The sequence below is a fragment of the Hevea brasiliensis genome, unplaced genomic scaffold (assembly GCF_030052815.1).
Source record: "Hevea brasiliensis isolate MT/VB/25A 57/8 unplaced genomic scaffold, ASM3005281v1 Scaf21, whole genome shotgun sequence".
Taxonomy (NCBI): Eukaryota; Viridiplantae; Streptophyta; class Magnoliopsida; order Malpighiales; family Euphorbiaceae; genus Hevea; species Hevea brasiliensis.
The window spans coordinates 332486-345579 of record NW_026614707.1 but is presented as its reverse complement, the minus strand read 5'-3'; the positions used below and the strand labels follow the sequence as shown (position 1 = coordinate 345579).

The window sequence follows — 13094 nt, the reverse complement described above, 5'->3', positions numbered from 1 at the left end:
TTCTTTGAATTACACAACAATCTGATTGTGTTGGTTCAAATAATCAAATTCATACATCTTGATTTGGTGCTTTCCATATTGTTCATTTAATTCTTGAATGTGGGTTTTCAAGTTACCAATTGCTTGAAGGTTCACATCAGTTTTGGTATCAGAGCAAAGAGACGTCCAAACAAGGTAGATTCTCTATTTGCTTCTTATTCTTTGTGTTTGTTACCTTCTTCATAGTTGTTGTTTGGCTCTTGGGGTTTAGTTTGACCTGTTTGTTTAAAAATTTATTTTGTTGAGTTTGTCTTAGGGTTTTGATATCCATCTTGCTTCCTTCATTTTGATATCAAGCATGAGAGATTATTTGGGTCATTGAGTTCGACTTACCAATTTGGCCTGAAACTGTACCAGCATTATTTGGGTGTGTTTAAGACGTTGGGTGTAAATTTTGGGATTTGTTTGATATTGTTTGCCTGCTGAACCAAAATTTTGCTGCAAACTCGATCAAATAAAGTTCACATAGCAAATAGACCCAAAAATTCCTGAAAATTTACAGGGTGTTTATACCCCATTTCAGTAGTTCCCAAATTAAATTTCAGCTTAGAATTCGTCCGTTTGTGTGGGGAACCAAAATTTTGTGGCAGAATCGATTAAAATAAGTTCACATAGTAAATATACCTAAAAATTTCTGAAAATTTTCCAGGTGTTTATACCCCATATCAGTAGTTCCCAAATTAAATTTCAGCTTTAAATTCATCCGTTTGTGTGGGGAACCAAAATTTTGCGGCAGACCCGATCAAATTAAGTTCACATAGCAAATCAGCCCGAAAATTCCTGAAAATTTACAGGTTGTTTTTGCCACATTTGAGCTATTCTCAAATTAAATCTCAGCTCAAAATTTAACCGTTTGTGTGGGGAACAAAATTTTGCGGCAGACAAGATTAAATTTGGTTTACATAGTAAACCTGTCAAGAAAAGCCTGAAATTCTAGCAGCAATTAGTCAGTACTGGATTGCATTTGCCTTCTCAATTTCAGATCAAAATACACTCGTTTGCTTGGTGATCCTAAATTTATGCAATTCTTAGTGTATTGTGTGAACTGCTGGTAATTGTGATAAGTTGGTGGCAAACTTGGATATTTAAGCTTGATATCTCTTCTTTAGGTTGTCTCTTTTCCAGCTTACTACTCTTTTATTTTGGTGTCTTCTTTCTTGATTCCTTATTGCATTACATTTCCATACTTGAGCTTTTCTTTTCTTGATTTCTTGAGTCACATTATTGCTTTTTTACTCGTTTTGATCCGTCACGTTCAAGAATTTTATTGTGTGTTAAATTTTTGTGAGTACAGTCTTGGTTTGAGTTACTTGAGTTTGATAAGAACTTGTGGACATAGCCAAGAGAGGTAAAAGGCACAGAGTGGTGAGTTCATAAGAGGGGAAAAGCCTTGTTGAGTTAAACACGAGTGGAGTGTCCCCTGTTGAGTGTAAACACGTAAAGGAGTGAGGGAGGTGTTTTCTTTACACTAACCATTTTCTTGCAGGTCTGAAAACATGTCTAGAAGGGGTGATGGTAGTGAGGGGGAAGGTGAAAATCCATTCTACATGCAGGCTATCAGACAACAATTTGAAAGAATGAATGTTGTGTGCAATGGAATCATAGATAGGTTGGAAAGATTGGAGCAAAGAGATAGGCAAAATGAGAGAAGGCCAAATAGGAGGGATCTTGTACCTCCAGTAGTTGAATCTGATGAAGATGAGGTTGATAACTATGATTTTGAGGTTGAAAGACCTAGGAGGGGTAGGTATGAGAGAAGAGCTGAAGATAGGAGGAATAGGGATAGGAGGATAAGAAGAGAGGAAAGAGAGAGGAATAGGGTAGATGACAATGTCAAAAGTATTAAAATGAGCATCCCTTCTTTCCAAGGGAAAAATGATCCGGATGTGTATCTAGAATGGGAAAGGAAGGTAGAAGCTGTGTTTGATTGTCATCACTATTCAGAGGAGAAGAAAGTAAAGTTAGCAGCAGTAGAATTTACTGATTATGCTTTGGTATGGTGGGATCAAGTGTTGATTAGTAGAAGGAGAAATTATGAGCAATCAATTACAACCTGGGGTGAGATGAAATCTATAATGAGAAGGAGATTTGTTCCTAGTCATTACTATAGAGAGATACATCAGAGGTTACAAAGATTGACTGAAGGTTCTAAAAGTGTTGAAGATTATCAAAAAGAAATGGAAATTGCTATGATTAGAGCAAATGTAGAGGAGGATAGAGAAGCCACCATGGCCAGATTCTTGAATGGGCTAAACAAGGAGATTGCTCATATTGTTGAGTTACATCACTATGTTGAGTTGGAGGATATGGTCCACATGGCTATGAAGGTAGAAAGGCAACTTAAAAGCAAGTCAAAATTTGGAGGAAATGCAGGTACTTCTTCATCTTGAAAGTCTAACTGGAAGAAGGAGGATAGGGAAAAGGCTGTTAGCAACTATAAGAAAAATGAGGAAAAGGAAAAGAATTTGGAGAAGAAATTTGTAGAAAGTAAAGGAAAGGAGGTTTCAACTACTACCCGAAATAGAGATGTGAAGTGTTTTAGGTGTTTGGGCAGTGGACACATAGCTTCTCAATGCCCTAACAAGAGAGTCATGGTCATGAGAGAAAATGGTGAGATAGAAACGGAGGAGGAAATTGTGAGTGATTCCACATCTTCAGGGGAGGAGGATGTAGACAAGAACAAAGGCAACAGCCAATTCACTCACTAATGGAGCAGAAACAATCTTTCATTAATATTCAAAGTGTGTCCTCCACTCTCTCATTACACTTGTATTTTATAGCCTCTTTGCTTCAAAGCTAAAGACAAAAATATCCCTACTTTATTAACAGCTGTAAGGAGCTTTAAGTCCAAACAAAAATTAATCTATCAAAAGACAAAAAACTCCTAGCAAAAAGTAAATTTAATACAGCAGCAAATAAGGGCATTTAAGTCCAAAAGAGAGGTGGTTATAACAGCAAGGAATATTCCTTGAAAAAGGTGCTAGCGGATACATGTACATGGGTTGGATCTGGTGCATGCATGTCCACAGGTTATTCCATGTAATCTAATGCTCCACATGACACCTGGTCACTTCCAAGCATAATTTTCACCAAATTTAATCCTTTATATTTTTCTTCATGCCATTCCGGCTTATACTCCTTGCTCCTTATGATGCCATTCCAAGCATAATGCTCCACATGACATCAGTTTTGGTATCAGAGCAAAGGGACGTCCAAACAAGGTAGATATAAGCTGGAATGGCATCATAAGGAGCAAGGAGTATAAGCTGGAATGGCATGAAGAAAAATATAAATGATTAAATTTAGTAAAAATTATGCTTGGAAGTGACCAGGTGTCATGTGGAGCATTAGATTACATGGAATAACCTGTGGACATGCATGCACCAGATCCAACCCATGTACATGTATCTGCTAGCACCTTTTTCAAGGAATATTCCTTGCTGTTATAACCACCTCTCTTTTGGACTTAAATGCCCTTACTTGCTGCTGTATTAAATTTACTTTTTGCAAGGAGTTTTTAGTCTTTTGATAGATTAATTTTTGTTTGGACCTAAACCTCCTTACAGCTATTACTAAAGTAGGGATATTTTTGTCTTTAGCTTTGAAGCAAAGAGGCTATAAATACAAGTGTAATAAGAGAGTGGAGGACACACTTTGAATATTAAAGAAAGATTGTTTCTGCTCCATTAGTGAGTGAATTGGCTGTTGCCTTTATTCTTGTCTGCATCCTCCTCCCCTGAAGATGTGGAATCACTCACAATTTCCTCCTCCGTTTCTATCTCACCATTTTCTCTCATGACCATGACTCTCTTCTTAGGGCATTGAGAAGCTATGTGTCCACTGCCCAAACACCTAAAACACTTCACATCTCTATTTCGGGTCGTAGTTGCAACCTCCTTTCCTTTACTTTCTACAAATTTCTTCTCCACCTTCTTTTCTTTTTCCTCATTTTTCTTATATTTGCTAACAGCTTTTTCCCTATCCTCCTTCTTCCAGTTAGACTTCCAAGATGAAGAAGTACCTGCATTTCCTCCAAATTTTGACTTGCTTTTAAGTTGCCTTTCTACCTTCATAGCCATGTGGACCATATCCTCCAACTCAACATAGTGATGTAACTCAACAATATGAGCAATCTCCTTGTTTAGCCCATTCAAGAATCTGGCCATGGTGGCTTCTCTATCGTCCTCTACATTTGCTCTAATCATAGCAATTTCCATTTCTTTATGATAATCTTCAACACTTTTAGAACCTTGAGTCAATCTTTGTAACCTCTGATGTAGCTCTCTATAGTAATGACTAGGAACAAATCTCCTTCTCATTATAGTTTTCATCTCACCCCAGGTTGCAATTGATTGCTCATAATTTCTCCTTCTACTAATCAACACTTGATCCCACCATACCAGAGCATAATCAATAAATTCTACTGCTGCTAACTTTACTTTCTTTTCCTCTGAATAGTGATGACAATCAAACACAGCTTCTACATTCATTTCCCATTCAAGATACATATCCGAATCATTTTTCCCTTGGAAAGAAGGGATGCTCATTTTAATACTTTTGATATTGTCATCTACCCTATTCCTCTCTCTTTCCTCTCTTCTTATCCTCCTATCCCCATTCCTCCTATCTTCAGCTCTTCTCTCATACCTACCCCTCCTAGGTCTTTCAACCTCAAAATCATTGTTATCAATCTCATCTTCATCAGATTCAACTACTGGAGGCACAAGATCCCTCCTATTTGGCCTTCTCTCATTTTACCTATCTCTTTGCTCCAATCTTTCCAACCTATCTATGATTCCATTGCACACAACATTCATTCTTTCAAATTGTTGTCTGACAGCCTTCATGTAGAAAGGATTTTCACCTTCCCCCTCACTACCATCACCCCTTCTAGACATGTTTTCAGACCTGCAAGAAAATGGTTAGTCTAAAGAAAACACCTCACTCACGCCCTTGCGTGTTTACACTCAACAGGGGACACTCCACTCGTGTTTAACTCAACAAGGCTTTTGATGCGTCCCACATCGGTTCTGCAGGGAGGTCTTGGGTGTTATATATATGTGTTTGCAAACCTCCCCTTGTGAGCTAGCTTTTAAGGTGGAGTTAGGCAGGTTCATATCATTTTGGTATCAGAGCCTTGGCATCTAACAAGGTATTTATCCATTAAAACTACTTTTTCTTTTCTGTGTGGTTAACTATAATTGTCAGCCATTGTAGGACCTTTAGATATCTATTAGTTTCTTCATCTAGTACCTTGTTCTTTGTAGCCAAATCAAATTTGCATTTTTGGGTACTGATTTTTCTTCTTTTTTTTTTTTTTTTGTTTGAACTCTTGCTGGCTGAAACTTGGTAGTCTTAATTTTAGTGTAGGATTTTGCTTAATCTTAGATTAAATCTCTTGTTCATCTTGTTTTCTTTGAGTTTGTCTGTAGGATTAGAGTTAATCAAGCTGAAACCTATCTTTGACACTAGCTATTTGCCTCTTGAGTTATATGATATCAAGTCTGAGTATGTTAAATTGGGTAATTAATGCTTGGGATGTGCCTGTGTGCTAGTGGGTAGAGCTTGATTTGGATTGCCAAAATACTTGAGTGGTATCAGTATTTGATTCTGCAATTTTTATCCTTTGCATCAGTATATAAAAAAAAAATAATAATAAAAAAAAATAAAAAAAAAGAGGAGATTGGATTGACAAGCTGACATAAGTGATGAAATTGTGAATTGTGGAGTTAAACATTGAATTTGAGCCTGATAATCTACCAACAACTTTGGGTATTACTAGACACATCACATGCCATATTTGATGTGAAAATTCCACTGTTTGCCTATCGAACCAAAATTTGCGGCAAACCTAATCAAATTGAGTTAACACACCAAACCAACCCAGAAAGCTCCGAAATTTTGCAGGCTGATTATACTCCATCTCAGTAGCTTTTGTGTCAATTTTCAGGGTTTTGTGACATTGTTTGCCTACCGAACCAAAATTTGCGGCAAACCTGATCAAATTGAGTTAACACACCAAACCAACCCAGAAAGCTCCGAAATTTTGCAGGCTGATTATACTCCATCTCAGTACCTTTTGTGTCAATTTTCAGGGTTTTGTGACATTGTTTGCCTACCGAACCAAAATTTTGCGGCAGACCTAGTCAAATTTCGTTCACCTAGTAAACTCATCCAGAAACTCCTGAAATTTTACCAGTAGTTAGTCAGTATTGGGATGCCTATGTCTACCAAATTTCAGATCAAAATATATTCGTTTGTGTGGTGAACCAAAATTGTTGCATATTTTTGGTTAATTGTGTGAACTGCTGGTATTTGTGCAAAGTTGGCTATGAAATTGGAAGTTTGAGCTTGATATCATTCTATTGGGTTGTCTCTCATACAGTTTTCAAAAATCATACCATTTAGTTCACATTTGCTTCTACTTTTGGTGTCTTCCATTTCTTTGGCTCTAGTGTCACACTTTCTGGTTATTGCTATTTCGTTTCTTCCAGTTTCGTTTGTTGATTGTTTTTTTTTATAAAATTAGCAAGTATTTGTGCTTGTTTGTGAATTTTAGTTCCCAAAGGAACAAGGGAAGCAAACTGTTGAGTTGTAAAAGGCAAGAGTGTGTGAGTGCCAATAGAGGGTAAGAGCCTGAAATTTGTGCGAAAACACTTGAGAGGGTGAGCCATTTCTACTAACTTTGTTTTCTTGCAGCCAAATCATGTCTCAATTCCAAGAGACAAGTGGTAGTAGTGGAGGTAATGATGGAAAAAGGGAGTTTCCTGATGATCGAATTTTTAAAGAATCCGTAGCACAAAGCTTTGAAAGGATGAATTTGCAAATGAATGACTTTAGAGATGAATTGGATGTATTGAGGGGAATGAGAAATGAGATGACCAGGTTTATGGAAGAGATGAGAAGGGACAGAGAAGATAGAAATAGGAGGAATGATGGGGGAGCAAATGTGGGAAATCCGAATAGAAATGAAGGTAGATTTCGGGCAGAACATAGGAATGAAGGGTATGAAGAAGCTGAATGGAATGATAATGAGTATGATGAAGCTTATGACTATGGCAACTACCATTATGGTGGAAGAGGGTATAGACCACCTAGGGGTAGGGGGCCTAGGGGAAGAAGGGGTGGCAGAAATTTTAGGCTCGGTGATCATTGGGATAGAGATGGAAATGAGGAGAGAGTTGATGGGAATTTAGCTAGTATAAAAATGCAAATTCCACCTTTTCATGGGAAGGATAATCCAGATGTTTATTTGGAGTGGGAGAGACAGGTGGAGTTGATTTTTGAGTGCCACCATTATTCTGAAGAGAAGAAAGTGAAGTTAGCAGCTGTAGAATTCAAAGAGTATGCAATTGTATGGTGGGATCAGTTGTTGGGTAGGAGGAGGAGAAATGGGCAACGAACCGTGGAGACATGGGACGAAATGAAGGGAATCTTAAGAAACAGGTTTGTGCCACCTTACTACCACAGAGAGCTGCTTCAAAGGTTACAAAAACTCACTCAAGGTACTAAAAGTGTCGAAGAATACTACAAGGCCATGGAGATAGCTTTGATTAGAGCTGATGTTGAGGAGGATCAGGAAGCTACAATGGTTCGCTTTTTGAATGGGTTAAATCCTGAAATTGCTAATATTGTGGAGCTGCAACCTTGTGTGGAGGTGGAGGATATGCTACAAATGGCACTTAAAGTGGAGAAGCAACTAAAAAGGAAGAATGTGGCTAGATATGCACCAGCCAACCATTCGGCTCCTAGGAGTAATTGGAAGTCGAATTGGTCTGCTCCTTCAAGGGTGGAGAAAGAAGTTCCCAAATTCAAGAAAGAAGAATGGAAAGGAAAGGAGAAAGTAGAGGAGAAGAACAAGGGAGTTCCTACTAGGACTAGAGAATTGAAGTGTTTTAAGTGCTTGGGAAATGGACATTATGCCTCACAATGTCCAAATAAAAGAGTGATGGTTGTTAGGGAAAATGGAGAGTTAGAAAGTGAAGAGGAAAGAGAGGAAGAATCTCATAATGTTGATGAGCATGAGGATGATTGCTACGATGAGGGAGATCAGCCACCTATGGATGGCAATATCCTTGTCACCATGCGCACACTTAGTGCACAAGTGAGTATGGAGTGTGGTGATGAAATGCAAAGGGAGAACATCTTCCATACTAGGTGCTTGGTGAATGACAAGTTGTGTAGTGTGATTGTAGATGGTGGGAGCTGTTGTAATGTGGCTAGTTCACTCTTGGTGGACAAGTTGGGTTTGCCTACTACCACACATCCAAAACCATATGGCTTGCAATGGTTGAATGATTGTGGGAAGTTGAGGGTTACAAAACAGGTGGTTGTGCCATTCACCATTGGCAAGTATAATGATGAGGTACTTTGTGATGTTGTACCTATGGTTGCTACGCATCTTTTGTTGGGCCGTCCATGGCAGTATGATAGAATTGTTGTGCATGATGGTAGGAAGAACAGGTACACGGTCACTAAGGAAGGTCGAACATACTCATTGCTTCCTATGACCCCAGGTCAAGTGCATGAAGATCAAATGAGGATTCTTAGATCCATTGAAGAAAAGAAAGAAACTTGGAGAGAAAAACTTAGAGAGGCCGAGCTAGATGAGAGTGAAAAGAAAGAGAAAAGAGAAACAAAAGAAAAGAAAATGAGAACAAATGAGAAAAAGGAAAGCTCGGGGCAAAAGAAGAGTGGAGAGAAAAGAATGAGTTTGTATGTGAAGGAAAGAGAAGTTAGAGAGGCTTTACATTCAGGAAGACCTCTTTGTGTACTTATGTACAAGGAGGTTAATTTATGTGTTACTGACCTTGATTCACATTTGCCTAGTGATGCTTTGTCTCTTATACAGGAATATGAAGATGTCTTCCCGGATGAGTTGCCACCAGGAGTGCCACCTATCAGAGGGATTGAGCACCAGATTGACTTAGTACCTGGAGCACAAATACCGAATAGACCAGCATACAGAACAAATCCTAAAGAAACAAAGGAGTTACAAAGGCAAGTGGAGGAGCTTATGGAGAAGGGCTATGTTAGGGAGAGCATGAGCCCATGTGCTGTACCTGTGTTGCTAGTGCCTAAGAAGGATGGGAGTTATCGCATGTGTGTGGATTGCAGAGCCATCAATAAAATCACTGTAAAGTATAGACACCCAATCCCTCGCCTTGATGATATGCTTGATGAGTTGCATGGTGCAAGTGTGTTTTCTAAGATAGATTTGAAAAGTGGTTACCACCAAATAAGAATGAAAATTGGTGATGAGTGGAAAACTGCTTTCAAAACTAAATATGGGTTGTATGAATGGATGGTGATGCCATTTGGGCTCACAAATGCTCCTAGCACTTTTATGCGTTTGATGAATCATGTGTTGAGGAATTTCATTGGAAAATTTGTTGTTGTGTATTTTGATGACATTTTGATTTACAGCAGTAACATAGATGAGCATTTGCATCACTTGAGACTTGTTTTTGATGTGTTGAGAAATGAGAAATTGTATGCGAATGCGAAAAAGTGTTCATTTTGCTTGGATAAGGTTGTTTTTCTTGGTTTTGTTGTAAGTAGTAAAGGTGTACAGGTTGATGAAGAGAAAATCAAAGCCATTAGAGATTGGCCAATTCCTAAGAATGTGTCTGAGGTTAGGAGTTTCCATGGATTGGCTAGTTTCTATAGGCGATTTGTGCCTAATTTTAGTACAATTGCTGCTCCTTTGAATGAATTGGTGAAAAAGAATGTTGCATTTGAGTGGAAAAAGAAACATGAACATGCATTTTCTGAACTTAAAGATAGATTGTGTTCTGCACCCTTGTTGAGTTTGCCAGATTTTGATAAGACTTTTGAGATTGAATGTGACGCAAGTGGTGTAGGAATTGGTGCGGTTCTCATGCAAGAGAAACGACCAATAGCATATTTTAGTGAGAAATTGCATGGAGCTGCCTTGAATTACTCTACTTATGATAAGGAGATGTATGCATTAGTTAGGGCCTTGGAAACTTGGCAACATTATTTGTGGCCTAAAGAGTTTGTCATACATTCAGATCATGAATCATTGAAGCATATTAAGAGTCAAAATAAGTTGAGTAGAAGGCATGCTAAGTGGATTGAATTTTTGGAGTCATTTCCATATGTGATTAAATACAAGCAAGGAAAAGAGAATGTTGTAGCTGATGCACTTTCTAGGAGACATGCACTTTTGTCTACACTTGATGCTAAATTGCTTGGTTTTGAGTTCATGAAAGAATTGTATGTTGATGATGCAGATTTTTGTAATGTATATGCTGCTTGTGAGAAAAGTGCATTTCAGAAATTTTATAGGCATGATGGATACTTGTTTAAGGAGAATAAATTGTGTGTGCCTAAATGCTCTATGCGAGACTTGCTTGTTTTGGAGTCACATAGTGGTGGTTTGATGGGACATTTTGGTGTTGCTAAGACTTTAAACATATTGCAAGAACACTTCTTTTGGCCACATATGAGGAAAGATGTTGATCGAATGTGTTCTAGGTGTGTTGAATGTAAGAAAGCAAAGTCTAGAGTAATGCCAAATGGTCTTTACACACCCTTGCCTGTTCCTAAGGAACCTTGGACTGATATTTCTATGGATTTTATTTTGGGTTTGCCTAGGTCTAGGAGAGGTCATGATTCTATATTTGTGGTTGTTGATAGATTTTCTAAGATGGCACACTTCATACCGTGTCACAAAACAGATGATGCCACATACATAGCCAATTTGTTCTTTAAGGAGATAGTCAGGTTACATGGTATACCTAGGACTATAGTAAGTGATAGAGATGTTAAGTTCCTAAGTCACTTTTGGAGGGTGTTGTGGGGTAAGTTAGGTACTAAACTGTTGTTCTCAACTACTTGTCATCCCCAGACTGATGGACAAACAGAAGTAGTGAATAGAAGCTTAACTACTTTATTGCGTGTGATGGTTAAACAAAATTTGAAATCTTGGGAAGATTGCATTCCTTTTGTTGAGTTTGCTTATAACAGAGTAGTGCATTCTTCTACCGGATTTTCACCATTTCAGATTGTGTATGGTTTTAATCCATTGACACCATTAGACTTGTTGCCTTTACCTGTTGATCATATTAATAGTCTTGATGGTAAAAAGAAAGCAGATTTGGTTAGGAAATTGCATGAGCAAGCTAGGTTACAAATTGAAAAGAAAAATGCACAATATGCTACTCATGCTAATAAAGGCCGAAAGCCTCTTGTGTTTGAACCAGGTGACTTTGTTTGGGTGCATTTAAGGAAAGAGCGGTTTCCAAACCTAAGAAAGTCGAAATTACAGCCAAGGTGTGATGGTCCATTCAAAGTGCTAGAAAGGATCAACAACAATGCATACAAGATTGATTTACCTGGTGAGTATGGTGTTAGCAATTCTTTTAACATTACTGATCTTTCCCCTTGCATTGATGCAGGACCAAATTCGAGGACGAATTCTTTCAAAGGAGGAGGGGATGATGAAGAAGCACCAGTGCCTATGCCATTATTTAGAGGACCCATCACCAGAGCCAGAGCTAGAGAGCTGCAAGCATTGGTGTTGGAGCATTGTGAGCACAAGGGGGATCAAAATTGCCATGTTGGACTTTCTTGCATATTGTTGGAATCTAAATGGATCATTCTCACACAAGTTGGCATGGGAGACTTGACAAGTGGCGCCACATCAGCGTGACTTCGCCACATCAGCATGACTTGGCACAAGACCATTGGCCAAGTGGATTGGAGGAGCTTCTTATGCTTATTTGGATTTGCCATGTCTTTGATACCTTTTGTTGGTCCCCACTACATTAAAAAAAGGCTGCTACCACCTAAAGTGTTGCTGCCAACTTATGGTCCCCACTACATAAAGGGCTGCCATAAAGCAAGTGGTCCCAAATGGTCCCCCCCCCTATGGAAACGCCCCATCTGATTGAGGAGCCTTTTATTTTTGTCTTTTTAGCCATGTTGGCACACTTTTAGGGTTTTGGCACACTTTTAGGGTTTTAGAGATGCTATATATAACCCAAGATATTCAGATTGTATGGGCAGCCTTCATTTTTCTAGTTTAAGTGTGAGTATTAGGGAGAGAACTCCATTGCTGGAGCTTGAGTTTCTTCTATGTTTCTTCCATGTTTCTTGAAAGAACTTGGATTCTAGCAGCATGAACCCCTTGCTAGTCTTATTTTGATGATCAATATGCTTTAGCTTGTTACTATTTGTGTATTGACACTTGGGTTTTCAATCTGAAATTCTGCCTTGTTTGGATGATTAAAGATCTTGGTTCCAATATTTAGATGTTGTGTTTCTTGGCATCCTAGGAGTGCTCATCATTTTGGTATCAGAGCCTCACTCTGTATGGGTCGGTGGGCCATGTACAAAGGTTCCCTGACGTTATTCGGGAGTGGTCGGGGTGAACGAGTCATGACCCCGGTTACTTCACGAGGACGTTCAGTCTAAAGGGGTCGGGAATGATGCGTCCCACATCGGTTCTGCAGGGAGGTCTTGGGTGTTATATATATGTGTTTGCAAACCTCCCCTTGTGAGCTAGCTTTTAAGGTGGAGTTAGGCAGGTTCATATCAGCTTTTCCCCTCTTATGAACTCACTACTCTGTGCCTTTTACCTCTCTTGGCTATGTCCATAAGTTCTTATCAAACTCAAGTAACTCAAACCAAGAATGTACTCACAAAAATTTAACACACAATAAAATTCTTGAACTAGACGGATCAAAACGAGTAATCAAGAAAGCAATAATGTGACTCAAGAAGTCAAGAAAAGAAAAGCTCAAGCATGGAAATGTATCGCAATAAGGAATCAAGAAAGAAGACACCAAAATAAAAGAGCAATAAGCTGGAAAAGTGACAACCTAAAGAAGTGATATCAAGTTTAAATATCCAAGTTTGTCACCAACTTATCACAATTACCAGCAGTTCACACAATGCACCAAGAATTGCATAAGTTTCGGATCACCAAGCCAACGAGTGTATTTTGATCTGAAATTGAGTAGGCAAATGCAACCCAATACTGACTAATTGCTGCTAGAATTTCAGGCTTCTCTTGGCAGGTTTACTAT

At 38.6% G+C, this 13094-nt stretch overlaps 1 protein-coding gene across 1 annotated transcript; it reads left to right on the top strand.

The window, feature by feature from the left end:
• The first annotated feature begins 314 nt into the window (after positions 1 to 314).
• On the top strand, positions 315 to 12480 carry LOC131176647 (transposon Ty3-G Gag-Pol polyprotein). The gene is given in 5 exon segments (XM_058141719.1): positions 315 to 2540; positions 7901 to 8476; positions 8891 to 9145; positions 9572 to 11645; positions 12404 to 12480. Coding segments are annotated over 5 exon segments (3987 nt in total). The 5' UTR covers positions 315 to 1535.
• The last annotated feature ends 614 nt before the right edge of the window (positions 12481 to 13094 follow it).